The 22,311-nt window shown below is 40.2% G+C and overlaps 1 protein-coding gene across 2 annotated transcripts in view; it reads right to left on the bottom strand.

The window, feature by feature from the left end:
- The window catches only part of A1CF (APOBEC1 complementation factor), a 52,671-nt gene that overhangs the window by 21,925 nt on the left and 8,435 nt on the right, over positions 1-22,311 (bottom strand). For both annotated transcript variants that reach the window (XM_029915082.1, XM_029915074.1), the window contains exons 2-5: positions 13,419-13,553; positions 11,078-11,208; positions 7,083-7,321; positions 1,319-1,483 (exon numbers count right to left, since the gene is read on the bottom strand). In XM_029915082.1, coding sequence (XP_029770942.1) covers positions 1,319-1,483; positions 7,083-7,321; positions 11,078-11,208; positions 13,419-13,553 — 670 coding nt within the window. The remainder of the gene's footprint in view (positions 1-1,318; positions 1,484-7,082; positions 7,322-11,077; positions 11,209-13,418; positions 13,554-22,311) is intronic.

Consider the following 22,311-nt stretch of genomic DNA (forward strand, 5'->3'; position numbering starts at 1 on the left):
AATGTAGCCAGGTGTGTTCCCAAACAAGCTAATTTCACAAGATGATTAGCCACAAAACTGAGATCTGTGGTCCAAATATTTGGGCATCCTATATCTGTTCTTTTGGATACTTTTAAAGTATATTATAAGGTTAAGGACCCTGATAAGTCCCACAATTAAAAACTTTTGTTTAATTTTGTTGAAATTGTTGTTTACAAAGTTCTTTGACAGTGGACCCCTTTTATCAGTAACATCTACTAACAGTCCATAGAATTAATGCTCCACAAAGCTGGCTTTGGGAAATGCTTATTTGGGCATTGCTTGCTGAGATGTTTTACTGTCTCACTGTTATAGTTCCCATATAAGAAAAAAGTGATGAAGGCTGAATCTCATGGTTTAAAACTAATACTGAAAAGTAGCGACAAAGATGAGCAATAATAATCATCCCCCTCCCTCTCGTTCAGTTCCGTTCTCCTCTCTCCTCACCCAAATGAATTTCCTAGAACTAATTCTTGCCTCCCTCCTTATGTACCCAAAGTCACAATCATATTCCATTAGACCAGTGGTTCTCAACCGGGGCAATTTTTCCCTTCAGGATAAATGTCTGGAGACATTTTTGGTTATCATATCTTGCGAGTGGTGTCTAGTGGATAGAGGTGTGGAATGCCGTTAAAGTTCTTATAATGTGCAGGACAGAGCCACATGACCAATAATTATGTGGCCTAAACTGTAAAGAGTACTGAGGCCGAGAAACCCAGCCTTAGATTTATATTTACAGCCATGCATTCATCAACACAGTAAATATTTAGTGAGCATCTACTATGACCTGGCACAGAGATAAGGGCTGAGGAGACAATAGAAGCCAAAAAAATCTCTTTGAATTTATAGTTTAGTGAAGGAAATGTGTGTTAACTAAGGAATCTCACAGGTAATTGTAAAATTATAATGTTATCAATGTTATCCTTGTTTTCTTTTTTTTTTAATGTTTATTTATTGTTGAGAGAGAGAGTGTGAGTGGGAGAAAGGCAGACAGAGAGAGAGACACAGAATCCAAAGCAGGCTCCAGCCTCTGAGTTGTCAGCACAGAGCCGATGTGGGGATTGAACCCACAAACCATGAGATCATGACCTGAGCTAAAGTCAGATGCTTAACTGACTGAGCCACCCAGGCACCCCTGTTGTTTGCTAATCCAAAGGTTGGAATATGGTTTTTGTAGTCCTCATGAAATTATGAGAATGCCAAGTGAAGGCTATCCTGTTTAAAGTTATGGGAAGTCATCTCAAGCCTAAGTGTTCTCAGAGCACATTTCGACAAAGCAATCTTGTATGGTAAGTCCCACCTGGTTTAATATTGTTGAATTCTTTCTCAATCGTCTCTTCAGAGGTAGACAGCATCAGGTTCCTCACATATAGGATTTTCACCGAAGACATTGTGTCTTCATCAACTTCTACTTCTGGTTCTGCCCAGTCTACCGCGATAGGATGTCCCCATAACTGAATTCTGCCTGTTCAAAAGGATCACAAGTCCTATTAGTTACATAGAAATCGGGATAGCACCATCTCAGTTCACAGAGATGTCCTTTTAACTTCAGTTGATGCTCATGGTCTTGATTGGCCAAGAAGACCAATATTAAAAGAGGTGATTACTGATTTCAAGAAATATTCTGAATAAATGGAGAGCATGCTAGAAGAGAGTTCTGTGTGACAGATGATTTATTGTAATAATTGAGTATATAGGGAACTAGGATGTGGTTTGAAATGGAACAGAAATGAGGCTGCAATGGGCAGGTTTGGGTTTTTGAAAAGCTCTCACAGGGAAAGTAAGTCTTTGAAAGTGAGGTGGCAGAAAGAAATAAAGGAAAAAATGGATTTAGGGCTTGGGCATAGAGTCTGACTTCATGAAGCATTAAGGTCATTAGGGAGTATGTCTGCTGCTTCTAGAATCTGCATGACCAGGTGCCACTACAAGCAGTTTAAAAACTGGAGGTGTGTAGGCAGGAGTGAGTAGGGCTCAGGCAGCCCTGCTTTGTTCTCTGTCCCTTACACTTGGTCAGGGAGCCAATCAGCTGTGTTCATGCCTAGTTCTATGGCAGCACCTGGGCAATGTGGGAATCTGTAGAAACATTCTTTATCCTGATTAAGAAGACAGAGAGCAACAGAAGGGTCTATAATGAGAAACCAAACTCTTGTTAAAGGGGTAGTTGTTACCCATGACTACGTATATTTTTGTATTTCTATAGTTGCAATTTACTGAGTGTCTTGCACTATATAATGTGTTTTCCATATGCTACCGCAGTTCCTACTCACAGTAACTCTGTGGGGAGGGGAGTGACTTTCTTGATTTTATGGAAGAGGAAATGAGCTTTAGAGGGATAAGTAACTTGCCCAGACCCACTTCACCTCTCCATGGTTCCTTTGGGTTTTGAAGTTACCCAACCCTGTACCCCTAAGCATGGCAGAGCCTAGCTGAAGTGATGAAGGGTCAACTCAGTTTCTAAGTTTGCTTGGAAGTCTTGTGGTTTTTATTAGTTGTTTTGGAACAAGCTATATGCTGCTGGAGAGAACACAATCAGAAATTCTCAGTGTTGGTAAGAGTTCAGTTGTTCAATTATTATTCCACATGGGAGGCAATTATTTTCAATCAAAAATCATCTTTTTATTCTTTGGAAAGCAGTTAATGAAACCATCTGTGGCATTGACTCTCTGAAACCCTAACAAAGAAGAGGCACATTTTCATAAGTCAGCTAGTCCCAGAGGGGCTGGCTCTTGCAGGACCCCAGTGGCTAGCTACCTGAACTGCATCCTGGGGAATAGTTTTCTTCATCCCTCTCTTCCCTCTTCTTCCCTCTGCTCCCTTCTATCCCTTCCCCTTCCTTTTCCTTTCACTCCTTTTGCTTTGCTTTTCTTCCCTTTCTTTTCTATGCTTTACCTAGATCTCACTGACTGTCCTATCCCAAGATCCCCGAGGTCCTTCTGGTTTCTGTAGCTGAGGGCTTCTCAATGTTGGCCTCAAATTGTAAGAGCTTTGAGAAATACCCAACTTGAGTCCCACTCCTTGTTGAGCTGGGCCTAATTCCTTTCCCCTAGCAACACTAGACTGTTAAGTTTTCAGAATTTTGTGAGCCAGACGATGCCATCTTGGTAGCATGAAATCAACCACAGTGGGAGTGCTAATGCCATGGAAATCCACACATACTACAAGTCAGGGCTTTGGATTTTCTCTGAGAGTTACCTGTTAAAGATTTACCAACTCAGGGATGCCTGGGTGGCTCAGTTGGTTGAGCCTCTGGCTCTTGATTTCAGCTCAGGTCATGATCTCATGATTCATGAGATCAAGCCCCACATTGACTTCTGCACTGTTAGTGCTATTAGCTTGGAATTCTCTCTGCCCCTCCCCTGCCTGCACTCTTTCTCTCTCTCTCAAAATAAATAAACTTAAATTAAAAAAAAAAAAAAGATTGGCCTGCTCATCACTGACCCCAGGACTCTCCTTCCCAAATTTGACATGATTGGTCTGGGCCTCAAGATTCTTAAAATCACTTCAGTTAATTCAGCCAAAGTTGGGAACACTGTTCTAGCCTTCCTGTCCTAGGACCACAGTCGGCCTTCGGGCGGTCTGAAAATCTGCAGACAGTTGAAGCAGACAGAAGTGAGAGGAGGTATGGTGAGCAGTAATCTCAAACATCCCTGTGGAAGTCAGTGTTGCAGATGAATTTGGGAACATGGGATCTGAAGCCAGACAAGTTCAAATATCAGATTGCCATCCTTGCTAGGATACCACCTTTCTAACCATCAACCTCCTCATGGATAAGATTGGGATAATAAAATTCACTACCCCCTGCTGTTATGGAAATAAAAAATGATACATGTAAGGGGTTTTTTGGTTTGGTCTCTTTTCTTGTGTGTATAGTTTCAGGATGTGCACTCTTTGAGTGCAATAGTTAGGTTTGATTTTTTTTTTTTAAGAATTGCCTTTGGAAGAGAGCAATGCATATTGTAGAGTCTTACTAAATGATGCCATGCTGAGTGGTCCCCACATGTACTTAATGACTTCCTGTGCAGGTGACAGCCAAAATCCTTAGTTGAAGGATTTCTCAGTGGGTCACAAAACTAGCTGCACGAAAGATCATGTGGAAAACTGAAAATACCAGTGCCCCCGAGAAGCAGATTCAGCTGAGGAGAGGTTGATTTGGTTTCTGGTATTGTTTAAAAAACGTCCTCAGGATATTCAGATCTGTGGCCCATGAAGGATAGTCATTGACTTAGATTGCTGGTTCTCAAACTCCTGGTCTCAGAAGCATAGCATTCTGGGAACTTGTTACGAAGGCAAATTAGCAGATGCCACACCTGAACTTCTGTCTCCAAAACTCTGGAGGCAGGGCCTGGCTCACTGCACTTTCACAAACCCTACAGGTGGTCCCCATGCAGGCTGACCCTAGAACTTTCCACAGAGTATCCTTAGAATGCTCTGCTGGCTTTTAAGTTGGACACAATGGCTTTGTTTGACACACACCTCCACAAAGATGCAGTGTTCACAGAGAGCCGCCACTGTCACCATGGAAGGTAGGTGGCTGGGGAGCCATATACTGTGTTTGACAATTTCCTCTGTCTCCAAGTCTGGATCAATGAAGAAGGAAAAGCTTCTTGTGGTCCTTGCTTGTCACACGGTAAAGATCTCATTCTTTCATACTAGGCCCTCCAGAGGATTGCCAGTGACTGAAATCGTTTGTTGTTGTTGACTCTATGGTGAGGTAATAGATAGAGTGTCCAAAGGGGCAGTTGACTTTCCTTGGAAGCTACAGCAGAAACAAATGGTTTACTCTGGCCGGCTTATCCATTGTCAGTCTGCTCATGAGGCCATCAGACTAAAGAAACTTTACTCAGCTGAGGCCTATGTCAAGTGAGGTGAGGGGGGAGGGGGCTGACTCCAGTCCTGACAAAGATGCATAGCAGAAGGTGAGATTGGGGTGCCTGAGTGGCTCAGTTGGTTAAGCGTCTGATTTCAGCTTAGGTCATGATCTAAGGTTTGTGGGTTCAAGTCCCACATTGGGCTCTGTGCTGACAGCTCAGAGCGTGGAGCCTGCTTTGGATTCTGTGTCTTCCTGTCTCTCTGACCTTCCCCTGTTCACGCTGTCTCTTTCTCTCCCTCAAAAATAAATAAAACATTTTAAAAAATTAAAAAAAAAAAAGAAGGTGAGATTGAGGTAGCCTGGGGGTTGCTGGGTCCTGCAGGCAGAATCCCTAAGGAAAAGTCTGGGCTTCAGATGGAGACATAACAAAGTGCCTGAGAATTCCTGAGGTCTGGCTGCCCGTTCCTGCTGGGCGAGCCAGCTCAGCTCAGGTAGAGAGCAGCGCTTTCATGGGTCAATGTGCTCTTTTCCTTGAAGATGGAAAGTTGAGGGGACATTCTAGTTCTTTAGGAACACTGGTTGGCCCCTGAAAACTATCTTTCTCCCATTTTGGACCTCTTTCACTGCTAGTCTCCCCAAACCCCTTGGGACAGAGTGGCGCCATTCAGTCTATCGACACATAGAGATCAAATTCTTACTATTTGCAAGAATTGTAGAAAGGATGGCATGATATTTTGGGAATAGTGATCTGATGGTAATATTCAGGATGGAGTAGGTAGATGGTGGGGTATGTCCAAAAAAGCAGAGCAGGAAAAATAATCTGGAGTTTTTGAAAACAGTCTCTGTTTGGAAATATATGTTTTGAGACTCCAACGTCTGAAGATGGATACAAGGAACTTTTTCGTGGTGGAACCGTTGAAGAGAGAAGCATTGAAGAGGACACCAAAGATGAAGTTCAGGTCACCAAAAGGCTAAGGACGCCTATGAGGAGGGTCTGGGATTGTCTGTGTCTGGGCGGCAGAGGTCTGGCCATTGGGGGGTGACAGAGTAGTGAAAGGAAGCATCAATGTTAAAAATATTCACCTCTCTAATGGACTCAGCAAATTTGGGGGCTATTTCCTATCTTTTTATTTATAAGCCATCTTCATGAAAATATTAATTAAAAGTCTTCCACAAGATCAGAGGCCATCTTCCAATTTTGACCAGAGGGCAAATGCTCTTACTGAGTTAACACTTGTGTATGTTCTGAAGTATAGTTGATACACGTGTTACGTTCATGCCAGGGGCACAACGAAGTGATTGGACAACTCTATGTGTTGTGCTGTGCTCCCCACAAGTGTCGCTACCACAGTGTCATATGACACCATTAGTATACCATTGACTACATTCCCTACTCTGTACCTTCCATCCCTGTGACTTAGTCATGGCTTGTTCGTAAGAATGTGTACATGGACAATATAAATCTAGTTGGTGGTTGTTTTATCTTTAATTCTTCTGGTTCTTCCATGTGCTTGAGAGAAGAGTTGATTCCAACATGTCCACTCTGTCATTCTTTAAATTCTCTTATCATTTTAATACTAATTCCTATTATACGTTGTGTACATTTTGGTAACTACTTTAGGATGAGCAGAGGACTTTCAATAATTTTCCCTGAGCTGATCTGACTGAGGCACAGCCTTGTTGGAGTCTTTTAATCTCAGAACTTGGTGGTTGTTGCTCGCATGGGACCCAGTCTGTGGTTGTAGCACCTCCCAGGTGCCTTTCTGTGGAGAGCTATTATTTCTATTCTCCACCCCAAATTAGAAAATATTAGACACTGAGGAGTCACGACATAAGTTCATGTCACTTAGTTGGCATCAGGATAAAGTTTTGCTTGCAGGTTTATTCTACAACGTGAAGGACAATATCCTCCATTTCTAGTATGCCTGACAAAAACATCTGTATAGAAAAATAATGTATATATTCACTTTTGAGATGATTCCTCACTTGAACACCTCATTACAGGGTTGCTACAGCTCATAGCTCTGGATATCCCCAGGGCATGTACATTAGCCTAAGGGCATGTTTTCCAGAACCCATTCTGTGAAAACTTCAGGGAGGTGAATCTACAGAAACATGTATAAGAAGGGGGTGAGGTTAGGATAGCCCAGAAGCAAAGCTCCAGGGCAAGCAGACCACACACAGCAGGTGTCTCCTCTGCACACAGCAGCCTGCAGCAGAGAGGAAGCTTCTCTTTGTGGGGTGGGGTGCTGACCTGGCAGCAGTTTCCTTCGGGCCATGGCAGCTGTCCGGTGACTCTCGTACTCCACAAAGGCAAAGCCCCGGTTTCTGGTTTTGTCTGTGGCACTTGGGTAGACAATGACGTCGACGACTCCCTCGGTGACCTTCTTCATCTCCGCTAGGATCTCTTCTCGCTTTTTGGTCTTGGGGATCCCCCCAACAAACAGGCGGCAGTTGTCCACACTGGTGCACACCCCTAAGAGACGCCCATTTCTGCAAATAAATAAATAAATAAATAAATAAATAAATAAATAAAGGCAGGTATTCTGCTTGGCAAGAATCTTGTGCAATTGAGGTTTATGAAGTTAAAGACCTATGACCTTGGACCTGATATGGCCTGGAGATGTGGCATATTTGGTTTTTACAGTGTTTTCTTACCGCCCAGGATAATCCCCAATACTGGGGTCGCTGCACCTTGGCACACATTGCTCCTGCAGCTTGCCTGGCCCAGGAAGGTCATGAACTTGCAAACCTGGCTGCTCCCTGCCTTCCCCAGCCAAACAGGGAAGCTATTCTGACATGTCTTAGAAATTTTCACATATCATCTTATTTGGCCTACACTAAACCTGTGAAATGAGCAGAGCAGGTGTGGTTTCCATTTTCTAGATGAAAACCTTGAAGCTCCAAGAAATTAAGTGATTTAAGATTTTTGAGATTCTTAAGGGATGAAATTGGCCTCTGGATTGGACGTGTCCTCCTTGTGCACTGTAGTGGGTTTGTCCTCCTGGGTTCTTCCTCACTAAAGGCTAAGAGCCCCCTGTTAGGTCATCTAAAAATGCCTCTCCATCTTTCTAAATGTCCCCTTGGGTGTACACTACTACTCCTGGCATGAATCACTGGAACAATAGACAGGCATTTATACCCCAGAATGCTCGATAATCATTAAACATAGTAATGTAGAAAAATATTTATTGATTTAAAAAAGCTCACAATATGTTGCTGGCTTAAAAAAAGATGGCAAAGTACATAGAAGACCATTTTGATGGACATGGTACTGAAAATCTCGGAAGACAATAAAAAGCCAACATAGCGAGTATCTGGGGCAACGGGGTTATGGAGGAATGGGTTTTGTTTGGTTTTGCTATTTGCTGTGTATTAGGCTCTGTGACTTTTGTAATAACAAAAAGTTATTAAAAATGGGTCACGTTCGTTTAACAGAAATTGTGCGTCATGAATAGAGGCGCTCAGCTAGGTGGAATGGGAGGTTGCTCTGGTTTCTTGGGATTGGCGGTGTCGTCGTGTGACAGGTGCTCTCACCGCCACGGGGGCCCTGCCCTGCTGCCCTCCATGCTTTGCTGAAGAACTGAGGACCCCATATCGGATCTGTGTCAGGCCCGTCACAGTCTGGTGGACCTTGCCCCAGGAATGTGGTTTTTCCCCTGGGAGAGGGAAGGGTGGATAAAGTAATCTTCCAGGATTTTTGTTTTGTTTTGCTTCCTTTCCTAAGACCCCCCTCTATTCCAAGATATTATTTCTTTAGAAAGTCTGTTCTTTTTGAGGTAGGGACAGTCAGGTATAAGTTAAATGCAGGTGGAGCCTGGAGCTCCGTGTCCTATTTTTAAATCTGTGGGGTTTGTCAGGCACTTTCCTGGAACTGCTTGGAGATGAAAAGCCATCTCTCCCAAGCTTAGGGCATGGCTTTAATGTCTCTAGAAGCCAGGCATTTAGACAAATCTCAGTGAATATTTGATGAGGAGGAGAATGATATGACAATTATGGGTCTTTTCCGGATAAAGAACCTTATCTCTCCCCTGAGAAATGGTGGCTAAAAGCCAATTGAAGTTTATCCTTCTTCTTTGCAAGAGAGGACTGATCCTTTCTCCGGCAGGATGGATCCAAGTCAGGGTGGAAGTAGGTGAGGACGGCTCTAGGGTATTCATTCTTCCACTTCATATTCTATTTATCCTACATCGTGATTTTTAAAGTACCTCTGTGCCTTCCCCTTGCTTCTGGCATCCAGCCTGAACCTTGACTGGAATGTGGCCACCAGCTTTCTCTTTCCAAATGCTTTGTAATATTTCTCCTCCTCCTCCCTCTCCTCCTTCTTTTCCTCCTCCTCCTCTTCTGCTGTAATCATCAGCAAACATTCAAAGAGCATATGATCTGTGCAATGAGCCTTACTGCATGATCTATTTATTTTTCATAATGCCTCCATGAGGTAAGTATTTTTTTTAACTCTTTTATAGATGAAGACCCTGAAATTCACAGAGAATACTGTTATGTATCAGGGACTATAATGGATGTCTTGTGTTCATTATTCATACCCTCTCTATCTTAAGGCACTGACAGGCCCCAGTGTGTAACAAAGTGTTGAGTAGCTACAGCAAACTGTACCGGGTCCCTACATAGCCATGTCTATATCCACCTCAACATCAAAGCCATTTTGAGAAGAACCCTTGGTCTTAAGTTGTCTAGGCTCCATGAAAGACCAAGGAATGAGGACTCTTTGGATCCCTGAATCCCTGTAATTGTAATATTTGAAAGTTATATTAAAATAAAACTTTCTGTAGCCCTTTCCAAAATGGTTCAGTGTGCATTGTCTCCTATGACAGATGCTGAGAACAGGTGAGTAATTATGTACTGATGGGAAAACTGTTGCTGAACGAGGTCCCTGATTTCTCCAAAGTCACCTGTGCACTGATCGCCCAGTTTCCACACCAGACAATCCTCCACATAGTGGACAGAGCTCTTTGGGATCTGTGGAGACCTGTGTGGAACTCCCTTTATACTTTCTTCCAAACCCCTTTTCCAGGCTCTGACCTGCGGCTAGGCTGCTAGGGTTGCCAATCCAGTCAATCTTTTTGTGGCTAAAGGGTTTTAAGAAAAATTACCCAGTAATTGATTGATTTACAGAATTATAAGGATAATACATGACTTATTTGGGGCATATAGGAAGGAAGTGAGACAAAAGATAATTATAAAACATCTGTTCTCTATTCACATTTAGGATGACAATAATTTTCAGAGACAGAAAGGAAATACATGAAAACTATATCCTAGAATTGATGGATGTGCTACTGTGTAAGAGTTCTATCATTTATTGACCTATTACTGTGTTCCACATACTGGGCCGAACATTTAAAAATCTTTATAGTATCCTCACAATAACACCTGTGAAATGAGGACTCGTGTCACCACATTAGGAATGAGGACATTGAGGCTCAGAGCTTATGTCGTTTGCTGACACTCAAGTGAAGCCTGTCTGATCCCAAACCTGTTGCTTTTCCACTGTTCCACTTATCTTTCTTCCAGATGGCCCAGGAATTTCTTTAAGAGAGGATTGAGGACAGTTCCCTCTCTATGCAAAGGTTTTAGAACTCCATTTCATGATGCCAGTCTTCTTTCCAGTGATAAAAGCCAGTTATTGATTGCACAGGGCCAACTGGAGCCTTCCACTGGTCCCATGACTTGCAACATTTTTTGTGTCTGACAGGCTCTGTGACCTCTCTTCTGACTCTGATATCATATGGACAATCACCTCCTCCACCACTCTCCTGGGGTGTCTTGTGTGAATCTCAAATGTAAATTCTCCCAAACTAAGCTCTTCATGTTTGCAGCAGGCTACCCTCTCAATTCCCATCTCAATGACTCTATGTCATTCACAGATACTGGGACCAACACCCCAGCTTTCTTCCCTAAATTCTAATATTGCTCACTCTCTAAATCCAATATTTAGCCAGTCTTATCTGTCCAACCTCCAGAATGTTTAGCACCTCCCTTCTCCAACCCTGGCAGCCATCACTTTGTTCTCTGTATTGGTAGGTCTGGTACGACTTTTTGTTTGTTGCGTTTGCTTTTTTCAAGTCCACATATGACTGTCCTACTCTTAAATAATCTTCTGGATCTATTTGCTTACTGTGAGGATAGGGAAAGGTATCTTGATATTTCCAATATTTTGAACAGTGCCCAGCACATATTTATACAGATTCATTGTCTGCTTCATTTTTAATCAGAAGAGGCGGATCTTACCTAATTTCATAGTTGTTAAGTTGCTTGATTGCATCCTTGGCTTCTTGTCTATTTGAGAAAGTTACAAATGCATACCCTCTATTGTTGCCATTAAAATCCATCATCATTCTCATTTCATATATTTTACCAATCTACACAGGAAAAGAGAGAGAGTTCATGGTTGTATATCTGTACTTCCAAGTGAACACACACTCCCACCATATTTTCTGAAGTCTTACCTCTGTCATGTGTGACATTTGCATCCTGTGTGGAATGTTCCACATATTTTCATGCTGGGTTCAGATCTGCTATCTGACTCATGGGCAAAGTCAAATTAAATTGAGAAAACATGTATCCATGGCATTTCAGCCTGACCTAATATGTTTTCAACAGAGTAAATGGCCTTTCATCACTCAGTTCTATCTGTGGATTTATCTCCCATCCTAGGAACCAAGAAACACATTTGTCCTCAGAAGGACAATGTCTTGATAGATTTGTCCTTGTCCTCTACATTGGCCTCTGAAGTTTCCATAGTTTTATCTTTACTTGGTCATACTCCACCACTGATGTTTAAAACAAAAGCCTGGACACTCAATTTGGAACCTTGCTGAACTGATTTCTTAGTGGTCTTTCTCCCACCATGATCTCAAGATGTATGGAGAAGATGTGATTCAGAGGGGATAATCTGGGGATTCCTGTTGCTATTTTGATCACTGGGCTGAAGGTAGGTGCTAGTCGTACATGGCTGGCCCAACGTCAGGACCTTCACGTTAGAAGGACACTCACCCTACCCCTTTAGCCCCAGACCTTTTGCTTTGGGTATAAACTACTCTTTCCTTCTACCATAAATGCTCTCCAGCTAGCCAGGCTCAGCAATTTATTATTGCTGGACGGTGTATGATAAGTGACCATAACAGGCCGGGCATATACAAGGAGAAGAGGTGTCGTTCAATGTGTGCTCTTACCTTGGTGGTTGGTTACCCCTTGGCACAGTCTCCTCATGCCGTGATATTCAGTGGTGGACACCTATCTATCATGGGCTCATGAGGAGAGTTCAAACATGTTTCATCTATTTCAGGTGTATCTTGGTGCTCATTTTCAGGTTCAGTATATAAGATTCTTACAGGATTAAATCCTCATAACTTATGCACATGCCAAATGAGATCATTTGTATGAAATTAGGAACACCTCTGAAACTGAGGCTGACCAACACACACAAGTGATTTGGGCATTTAAAGAAAGAAATAAATACACTCCAGTTTTTCTAAATTTTCTAGGAATGGGGTTGTTGAAACACCACTGGGGAAAATAATAAAAATAAAATTTAATTTTATGTCCTCCCTGTAAGTTTGGGTTTAGTAACAACATATCACTTGGAATTAAAGCTGAGGAAATGTATCCCTCAATTATATAATGACTTTGAGAAACCACAGTATTCATCTTGTTGATGCATTAGGACAGACAAATTCAAACCTGTAGAAGGAAATTTCATTTTGAATCACTATGTATAGACACACATTTGAGCCATAACAAGTGTACACATTCTTTAAATGAAAATGGTATACTTTTGAAAACCATATTAAAAGCCAAATCATGGGAAGAGCCTAAATGTCAACTGATGAATGAATCAAGATGTGTTTTATCTATGGAATTCTACATGGCAATGAGAAAGAATGAAATCTGACAATTTGTAGCAACGTGGATGGAACTCTAGGGTGTTATGCTAAGTGAAATAAGTCAGGCAGAGAAGGACAGATACCATGTACTTTCATTCATATGTGGAACAGGAGAAACTTAACAGAAGACCATGGGGGAGGGAAAGGGGGAAAATAGTTAAGGAGAGGAAAAGAGGGAAACCATAAGAGACTCTTAAATACTGAGAACAAACTGAGGGCTGATGGGGGTGGGGGAGAGGGGAAAAAGGGTGATGGACATGAAGGAGAGCATTTGTTGGGATGAGCACTGGGTGTTATATGGAAACCAACTTGACAGTAAACTATGAAAGAAAAACAAATAAAACGATATTAAAATATCAAGTAGGAGAAGTATCTTCTTTTGGAGGCTTGCTGTAGTATTACTATAGATGAGTAGCTATCTCGCTGCAAACTCTGTATGTCTGTGTCACTGTAGATCAAAGATAGAATTTGAAAGTTAGCAGAAGCAGTTCAAGCTGTCAGGCACAGGAAGAGCTACATCAAGTCAGTGACAATAACGGGACAGCCACTTATAAAGAGGTTTTAACTTTGTCCACGTTGAGGAATGGCAATTGGAAGAGACATCATCACTTACCAAGAATGAGAGTGAAACAAAGTATGGGGTATTTTCCCCTTAAAAGATAAAAGAAAATATTATTTGGACTCACTTTTTCACATAATGGTATAAGTTCATCCTCAAAAAGGTCTCGGGGAAGTTTCCCAATAAAAATTTCACAGCCCCTTTCTGGGGGTGCAGCATCCCAGCCAGGTGGAGGTCCGCCATATTTTCTTTGTCCGTTTTCCTGCAAATCCAGCGTGGATTGTATGAGGGAGAGAAGAAAACAATAAGAACTTTAGTTTGCCTCCGTTATTTTCAAAATCATGATAAGGAACATATTTATCACTGACAAATAATAATGAGTTGGTAGGGGGCACCTAGGTTGCTCAGTCAGTTAAACGTTCAACTTGAGCTCAGGTGATAATCTCATGGTTTGTGAGTTTAAGCCCCATGTCTGGCTCTATGCTGACAGCTCAGAGCCTGGAGCCTCCTTCAGATTTTGTGTCTCACCCTGTCTGCCCCTCCCATGCTCATGCTCTATCTCTCTCTATCAATAATGAAGAAATGTTAAAAAAAATTTGTTTTTTTTAGAAATAGCTGATCAGAGCAGAAAATCAAGGTCTTTTATGTGGATTTTAATACCATGCTCTGTGCTTCAGCAGCTTGCTTGCATTAAGCATCATGAAAACATGTCAAGTGTTGGACAAATATTATTATTGTCGTTCACACTCACCAATGACTGACCATCAGAGGATCAGACTATAATTTGAATCCAGGGTTCTGCTATAACATGGAGTCTGTGGTGTGGTGGTAAGGGTTCTGGAGCTGGGCTGCCTGGTCCCATGACTCACTAGCTATGGGGCTTTGGGCAGATGGCTTAAATTCCTGGAACCTCAGTATTCTCATCTACAAAGTGGGGGTTAATATTGGCTGTTTGATTAATGGAGATAATACATCAAATATGCATGGCACTGCTCTTGGCATTTGATAGATAGTCAATAATTATTAATTTTCGTCTCATGTTCCTGGATTTGGGCAGTCTCATGTGCCAGGTGAGGGGGGCCATGTGAGCCCCTAAATAGAAACATTTTGGAGATTAACGTTTGAAGGTGTGGACTGGCCTTAATTTTGTGAGGAACTTAAATCTGTTTTCAAAGCTGACAAGATGGTGAGAGGGGTTTGCTTGTGTTGGATCTCTTTGTGAGGAGCAGTGCTGTTCTCAGTCCAAATAGAATTAGCTTCATTGTCATTGTTGTCGTCTTCTTCATTTTTTTTTCTTGGTTTTGCCTTAACCAACCCATGGTAAAACCAACCAACACTTGGCTTTTATGGGAAGGAGTAGTTCTGGTTCTTTTCTTTACTAGACATTAGATATTAAAGATAGCCTTACTGTCTTTATTTTTCCAGAGGTCAAAGACCCGAAAGAAACTTCAGGGGCTCCCTGTGAAGTGTGGGCCTGGTCCCCCATTGCTGACCTGGAACAGTGCATTTGCTGGGGTGCAGGGTCCTCTTACTTCCCACCAAGGCAAAGACAGAGCTCTTTGTCTTTACACTTTATTATTTTTGGAGAAAAGTGAATTTAGGGGACCAAATATCAGTATTCATTGCTAACTTCTACAAGTAATGCTTTAAGAAGTTTTAAACTATAAGAAGTTTTAAACTATAAAATGATATATATTGTTGGAAAAAAACCAGTAATGTAGAAGGGGAAGAACACGGTAAATATATAAGGTAAAAAAAAAAAAGCATTTCCCAGTGTGTCACCCTACCCATCTTTAGAGGTAGTTAGTGTTAAGTTTATTTGCTTTTCCAAATATTTTTCCATGTATATTCTTAACGTCAATTGTTAGCTGCTTAAAAACCTTGTTTTACATGATCATTTAAAATCAGAAGTAAAGCAGCAGCTAGTTTCACTGTTAAATATTTCTATATCCCAACTGAGACTTCCACAATTACCTGATAAGTGTTAGCACAAAGGCTAACATGGATCATAGCATAAATTATGTCTCTGGTTGTGATCACATTTTTATTCCTAACTTATATCATGTTGTTTTAAATTTAAAAAAAGGGTCATCAACTGGGTGTTCTACCTTGCCTTGATTATTTTATGCTTCTAACAACTAGGTGTTTATTTTACTAAGTATTTAAGTATTTATCTCAAGAGTTCTTGTACTTTTTCCTTCCCCTATGTTCTTGCAAAGTCATCTAGGAGCAAAATGTTTACATCACTGAAAATAAAATGTTTCATGTTTATAAGGGGGAATTTTCCTTAAGAATTCAATGAGTTATATCTTAACCAAAAGTTTTCTGAAAAATATGACATTGATATTTTCAGAGATACATTAAAAATTTCTATTGATTTCTTTTCTAACAGAAACCTATATGGCACCTGCTACATAACAGACACTGTTGTAACCCTTAAAGAACATCATATGTTCAGGACTATTGCTCTCCTTGTTTTATGGAGAACACTGAAGCCCAGGCATATTAAGTAATTTGCTGAAGTCACCTGGTTGGGAAGAGGAAAAGCTGGGATTTAAACTTAGGCAGTCTGGTTTCAGAGACCATCAGCTGAATTCCCACATTTTACCTTGTCCTATGGAAGCCTAATCATTTATAACAGATCCATACCTTTAAATACTCATATAAGAAATAAAACTAGCATGCAAATAAATTGTAAGCTCTCTGCTATATTTAAAATCCTTTTCAATTTGCAATAATTTTATTACACAAGTTTTGGAAGGACATATCTGATATCCATTGCCTATAAGGAGGGATATTTCTATCGCTGAAGTAAAATCCACCTCCATGGTCTGACCCTCACCATTTGGTTGATAATGACCTCTTGGAGGTAATTTCTGTGTATGTTAAATGTCTAGAGGTCTATTCAATGGATTATTGGAATACATGTAGAATAATTTTAGTAACATTTTTATTCTTCAGGTTGAAGAAAACAAACTTTCACCCCGTAATACTAAAGTAGCTATTCCAGAATTTCTGATTTGACAGGCTGTGTCTGATAGATTGAAAATAAATAGGCAACCAACAGATTGACCTTTAAAATTTTCCCTTCAACATTCTTTTTTGCTATAATTGCTAAAAATATCACTAAACTATTTTGCGTACCTCACTTGCATAGGAGGATTCATCTGCTTATGAGCCAAAATGACTGGGCAGGAAAACTTATTAGTCTTACTATGGTTTCTATAAACACTTGGGAGAAAAATTCCCCAAGGATCATTTTTGGGATCATGGAGTCTGGCTGGTTCAGCGACACCTCAATGTTTATCCCTGGGGGAGATCTGCTTTACCCACCACCCACTGGGCTTGGAATGCACCAGGCTGGGAGTCCAGGCCAATTTAAGACCACGCTGGGCGTTAGTCATGGGATTAGAATAGCTGTCCATTACTCAGGAAGGACAGTTGGGAGCTGTATTGTCGGTATTTTTGGCCCTCTGTTTTTATAGTTAAGGAGTTTAAAATAGATAAAGTCCAGTTATAATGGCTCTTTCCCCTACTGGCTGATGTCCTTCTCAGGGGATACGTTCCCTCAGCAGCACAAATGTATTAATAGTTCAGAGAGCAAGAATATAGGTTTTTGTTTTTCATGAGAGAACGTTCATTACACTCTGGAAAGCTTTATTTTTCTAATGGAAGATTTGGAAACCACTTACTGTCTCTCATAGAACATACATAGATAGAAACCTTCAACTAGCTACATGAAAAATTGAAGATCTAATGCTAACTATAAATCCAGTGGGTTGAATTCACATATTGGATTTTGAGCCCACCTAGTAATTCAGTTTATATATCAAGAGTATTTGAAAGTTCCTCTGTCACAGATTTTAAATCTTTCATTACAGAACCATAGAGTCTTTAAGAAATGATGTATACCCATCTTCTTGAATAAAACCACCCAGACATTGATAAATGATTGTAAGCAATGACTCCTCGCATGAGGTTAAGTGGACAGAGTTCATTTTGGCCACTGAGCATCTGCTTTTTTTGCACATCTGGGGAATCTGAGCACAAATTTATTTTCCTACAAGAGTTAAGAAAGGCCAGATAACTTGTCATTCCAGATTCTTTTGCAGCTGGGACATTCATGGTTATAATAAAGTAAACTTGACTTCTGGTGTAGAAATTATACTGGTGCAGACTTGCAGTGTTGAGTACCCATGATGCATTTTCTTATTATTCCAGATTCGTGATGCGGTTTCCTAAAACCTTACTTTCTAAAAACCTTAAAAACCTTACTTTTAAATCTAGTTTCCCAAATTCAAAGTTTTCATAAGCAAACATTCTTTTAATAAACTCATTTTCTGTGTAATCGGCCAGAGCTGACTTCTGTTATTTATACATAACAGTAACAGCACCCCCCCCCCAATCCCACAACACTTAACCCTAATTGAGTCAGGCACTGTGCTAAGGATGGGATTTCCATGTATTAACTCACTTAATCTCCTCAACAAACCCATAAAGATGATAGTATTCATTTTATAGATGAAACATCCAAGGCACAGACTGTGTCCCAAGTCACTCAAGCTCTAAATGACAAAGACAAAACTTGAATACTAAGTCCTATGCTTGTATTAATATTTTTCTTTGGTTTTTATACTAAACCAACATGCTCATTTTACAGATGAGGAAATTGAGACCAGAGATACTACAGGACTCACCTAGAGTCACACTGGTTTAATTTATTGCACAAACACTAGTCTGAAGGTCCAGTGATTATCAGTCTGGTGAATTTCATGGCGTATATACTGTTAAAAGTCATGAAAGCATTTTTCTCATGATTCTTCATGTTGTGCTCTGCCTACTTTTTTCACTCAGTTTCACCAGATCTGGAGACTAGATGGTTTGTTGTCTCCTCTTAGTGAGCCCATTTATAAACTGGAAGGAGATTCCTACAGTCTTTTTTTTTTTTAATTTCTTAAATAGTAATTTCAATTCTTTGAATGATTCTTTGAACGTTATCTGTAATCCTCATTGTGGTTCTCTTTGGTCCTTTGTTTTTTTCTTGCCAAGGGGAAGAGATTGCTTTCAGATATTCTTCTTGCCCATTTCCCAATTGCTGATATTTATATTTATTTCTGTTCCTGTTAGTTCAGGTGGTGGATGGTTCATTCAGACTGGGTGGCATTTGTAGCCTTTGCAAGCATGGGAGTCACTAAGGCCATGGCCAGAGCACTGGTTCTGAGCCAAAACTCTTGTAGACTGTTCTCAGCAGTGATATCAGTGTATCAAGAATGTCTTTTGGGACTGCACCTTTTGAAGTTTATGACTTAATACTGTATGTTCCCAGTTATTGATTTGTGAGATTGAATAAAGTTCTTTATTAGACATATTTCAATGCCCACCCATATACCACCTATATGTCCCCTATGTCATAGGGTTCAAGGCCAATGTAAGAGTACTTAGATGTACCCAAAGGATCCTCTTAGATGTGCTTCTACCTTTGGTCTGCTAGTGACCCTTCTATTTTCTGAGGACAGCAGACAGTGCTATGGGGAACACTCATTTTATTGATTCTATATGTTTTATGTACCAATTATTCCTCTCACATCTTAACATCAGTGACTTCAGGTTGGTAAAATCTATTTTAGGCTGAGAAATTTTAGGAAGCAGAGGTTTTTTTTTTTTTAACTTATATATGGCAGAATTTGACATTACCTTTATTAGTTATATATTGTTTCTTAATTTTTTAATACTTTTTTTTTGAGAGAGAGAGAAAGAGTGTGAGTGGGGGAGTGACAGAGAGTGGGAGAAGGAATCTATCTCAAGCAGGCTCCATGCTGTCAGTGCAAAGCCTGATTTGGGGCTCAATCTCCTGACCATGAGATCATGACCTGAGCCGAAATCAAGAGTCGATGCTTAACCGACTGAGTCACCCAGGAATCCCCCTTCCCCCACCATTATTAGCTATATATTTTATAGCCCTTACAAAGCATATACAATACAAATATCAGGTACTACTTTTCTACAAATACAGCAATAATAATTGTGATGTAAAGGCTGGATAAATGGGATGTTGCAATTGATAGAGGGCGAAACCATATCTGGAAATAGGGGAAAAGTTAAAGCAGGGACATAACAAGCAAAGTACAAGTTGAGCTTTCTCCTCACATAGCTTAGAGTTTCTGAAAATGTGTGTGTGGGATATGACATAGTTTATAGGCCAATGTTTTAAGAGGTCTTTTTTTGTACGTTAGAAAACATGTAATTATCATATAAAACCTGTGGCTTTTCTGTTTACATAAGTGAGAGAATGTTTACTTCTAAACTTAATTTGAATAAAAATGGTTGATTCAATGAATTCTGAATAATATTCTTGGTGGCATGGGATCATAGCAAAAATCACAAAGAGAAACGCAAATAGATTTTGGCTCTTGGAAACTCACTTCATTCTCCACAAAGTCGTTACGTTTGATTGTAAAAAAATGTATGTTACAGTTTTCCCATAAAAATGACTTTTTAGCAAATTAGGAATCATGTTCCTGTTTTACTTTGGAAAGCTGATATTTGAAGGCCTATTTCCTAGAAAATATTCCTAATGTCATCTCAGGTTATTTGTTGTGTCATGGAGACAGAACTAATTAATGTTATCAAATGCTGCATTTAATAGCCTGTAATAATTTGTTTTTCCCTTGAAGGAGTATGTGCAGCAAACCATTATTTTGGAACTCAGCGCCCCACTATTTGAAGTATTCAAAAGCAAACAACCCTTTAAATATACCTTGTATTTTGTAAAGCTTTTTATAATACACATCTGGCCAATTTCATGGGAATATTCAATTCAAGACTATTCTTATGCAAAATTCAAAATCAGAAAAACTCTTTGGAGTGTATCTGTTTTTACCTAAGAGGAAGGTAAAATGCCAACTTACTTCTAAGACCCCGTGTTCACATTTTGCAACCAAATCCACCTAACAATGGACCCCACAGCACCTATTTGTGTGAGAGCAGATTCGCTGTGCTCATACCGCCTTCTGGCTCTGGGCATGTGTGTTGACACACTGTTGAAATCTACAGGAACCTCTCGACCTCATCCAAGAAATAACTGGGTGAAAGCTTTGGTGATTGCTTGATCCTTTTTGGGCTTTTACCTTTCAGAATGTGTAATTTATTCAATAGGCTAAATTATAGATTTGGTTCACCTTTTTTAATTGAGTAATATTCTGGTAGTTCGAGATCTGGTTAAATTACACAAAACTTTCCACATTCAGATAAAGACATTCGTCCACCTGCAGATGAAGAATGTTGGTTTGAGTGACTGCCCTCCTCCTAGCCTGTCCTACTTGGTTCAATATGCCAAGAATTCCATTTAAGGCTCTTGGTTTTTGGCATGAGAGGAATTTTATACAGTAATTATTGTCCTTACCAAATTCTCCATAAATTTTAATTTCTGACAAGCTGAGGGATTTGACAAGGCACTTAGCCCTTTTTGATTTTAAAGTCTTATTTATAAAAGAACAGAGCTGGCCAGGTGATGGCAAAAGTCTGGTGAGAGTCATGAAGGGAGGCTACCCTTGACCCCACAGTTCAATGTGGGAAAAGATTCAGAGGATGTTTGGTGAGTTAGTCAAAAGGACCCTTAAAGGGAATTTTGTAGAGATTTAAAAAATCAATGTATCTCATTGCTATTCTTAATGACTTTCTTTGTATTGATTTCTTTTCTTAAAGAAACTTAGACAAAAAAGAAAACAAATCATTCTTATAAGTGAAATATTGGGATCCTTTCACACAACTGGAAGGTAATTATAAAAACCACTGTATAAGACAGAAATCATGATTGCATTCTCGCTAGCCTGGTTGTCTAAAACCACTGAGCCCGAGTCCTGTCCTTTGTTTAAGAAGATCAGAAGAGACTGGAGAGGTGCTTCAGACGTACCCTCAACCACTAACTCTTCCTATCGGAAAGCTTGAAGGATGATGGAAACTATAGTTGACCTTCAAACAACAGGGGTTTGATCTGTGTGGGTCCACGTACATGTAAATATATGTTCTCTTCCTTATGATTTTCTTAACATCTCCTGTCTAGCTTTATTGTAAGAATACTGTATATAATACCCCATATTAATTGGTGTTAATTGACCTTTTACGTTCTCAGTAAGGCTTCTGGTCTGCGGTAGGCTATTAGTGATTACGTTTTTGGGGAGTCAAAAGCTATAGGGAGAGTTTTGACTGTGTGTGTTTGGGGAGGTCAGTACCCGAACCCTCACTGTCCCAGGGCCAGCTGTAGACTAATTCGTACTCTGAGATTCAGTCATTTAATGCTGTGGCAAGTCGCCATTTAACATTATCTCCGCTTTCTCCCCTGAACCTCTGAAACAATGTTAAAAAAGAATCAGAACTACTGAAATCCTATACAGATTCATGACTGCATGGTCTTGTGATCTCCCTTTTTTAGTCCTTGCCTATGTTAGACAGCTATCTTTGAATCTCATGACAAACTGAGGTTCTTTAAGTAAAGAGTCACTTACTTTTGGTTCACTATTAAAAATACTTATTTTGATAAACCTTAATACTTGTCTTGGTCAGCATTAAAGAAACAACAATTTAAGACATCCTGAAGTTGCCTGTAAGCAGAGTCCATTGTCCCAAGGACCTGTCCGTGCTTCTATATATTTGAGTCATGAAGTTCACACCTATTTTTAAATAGAAAACCCCATGTGCTTCTAGTTTAAGGAAAACACTATCAGACATAGTTTGCAAAGATTTTGAACCTTATATTGTAGAGTGCATCTATAACCAATCTTTTTTTAAGCTCTTGGAGAATTTCATTGATGTCTGCAAATTGCTTCAGGAATGAATTCCTATTTCTTGGAATTCTGAAGTTCCCATCACCTGTCAGGCATACGTTTTCCACAGAAAGAGTCACAGGACAGTTGTGCCATTTGGAGTCTTCTGCACCATGCAAAGGCACCTCTGGCTAGTGGAAGCAAAGCTTCTTGGGAGTTTTAAAGTTGGTCTGTGGGTGGCTGGGGCGATACGCTTAG

Source organism: Suricata suricatta, chromosome 2 (genome assembly GCF_006229205.1).
Source record: "Suricata suricatta isolate VVHF042 chromosome 2, meerkat_22Aug2017_6uvM2_HiC, whole genome shotgun sequence".
NCBI classification, from domain to species: domain Eukaryota; kingdom Metazoa; phylum Chordata; class Mammalia; order Carnivora; family Herpestidae; genus Suricata; species Suricata suricatta.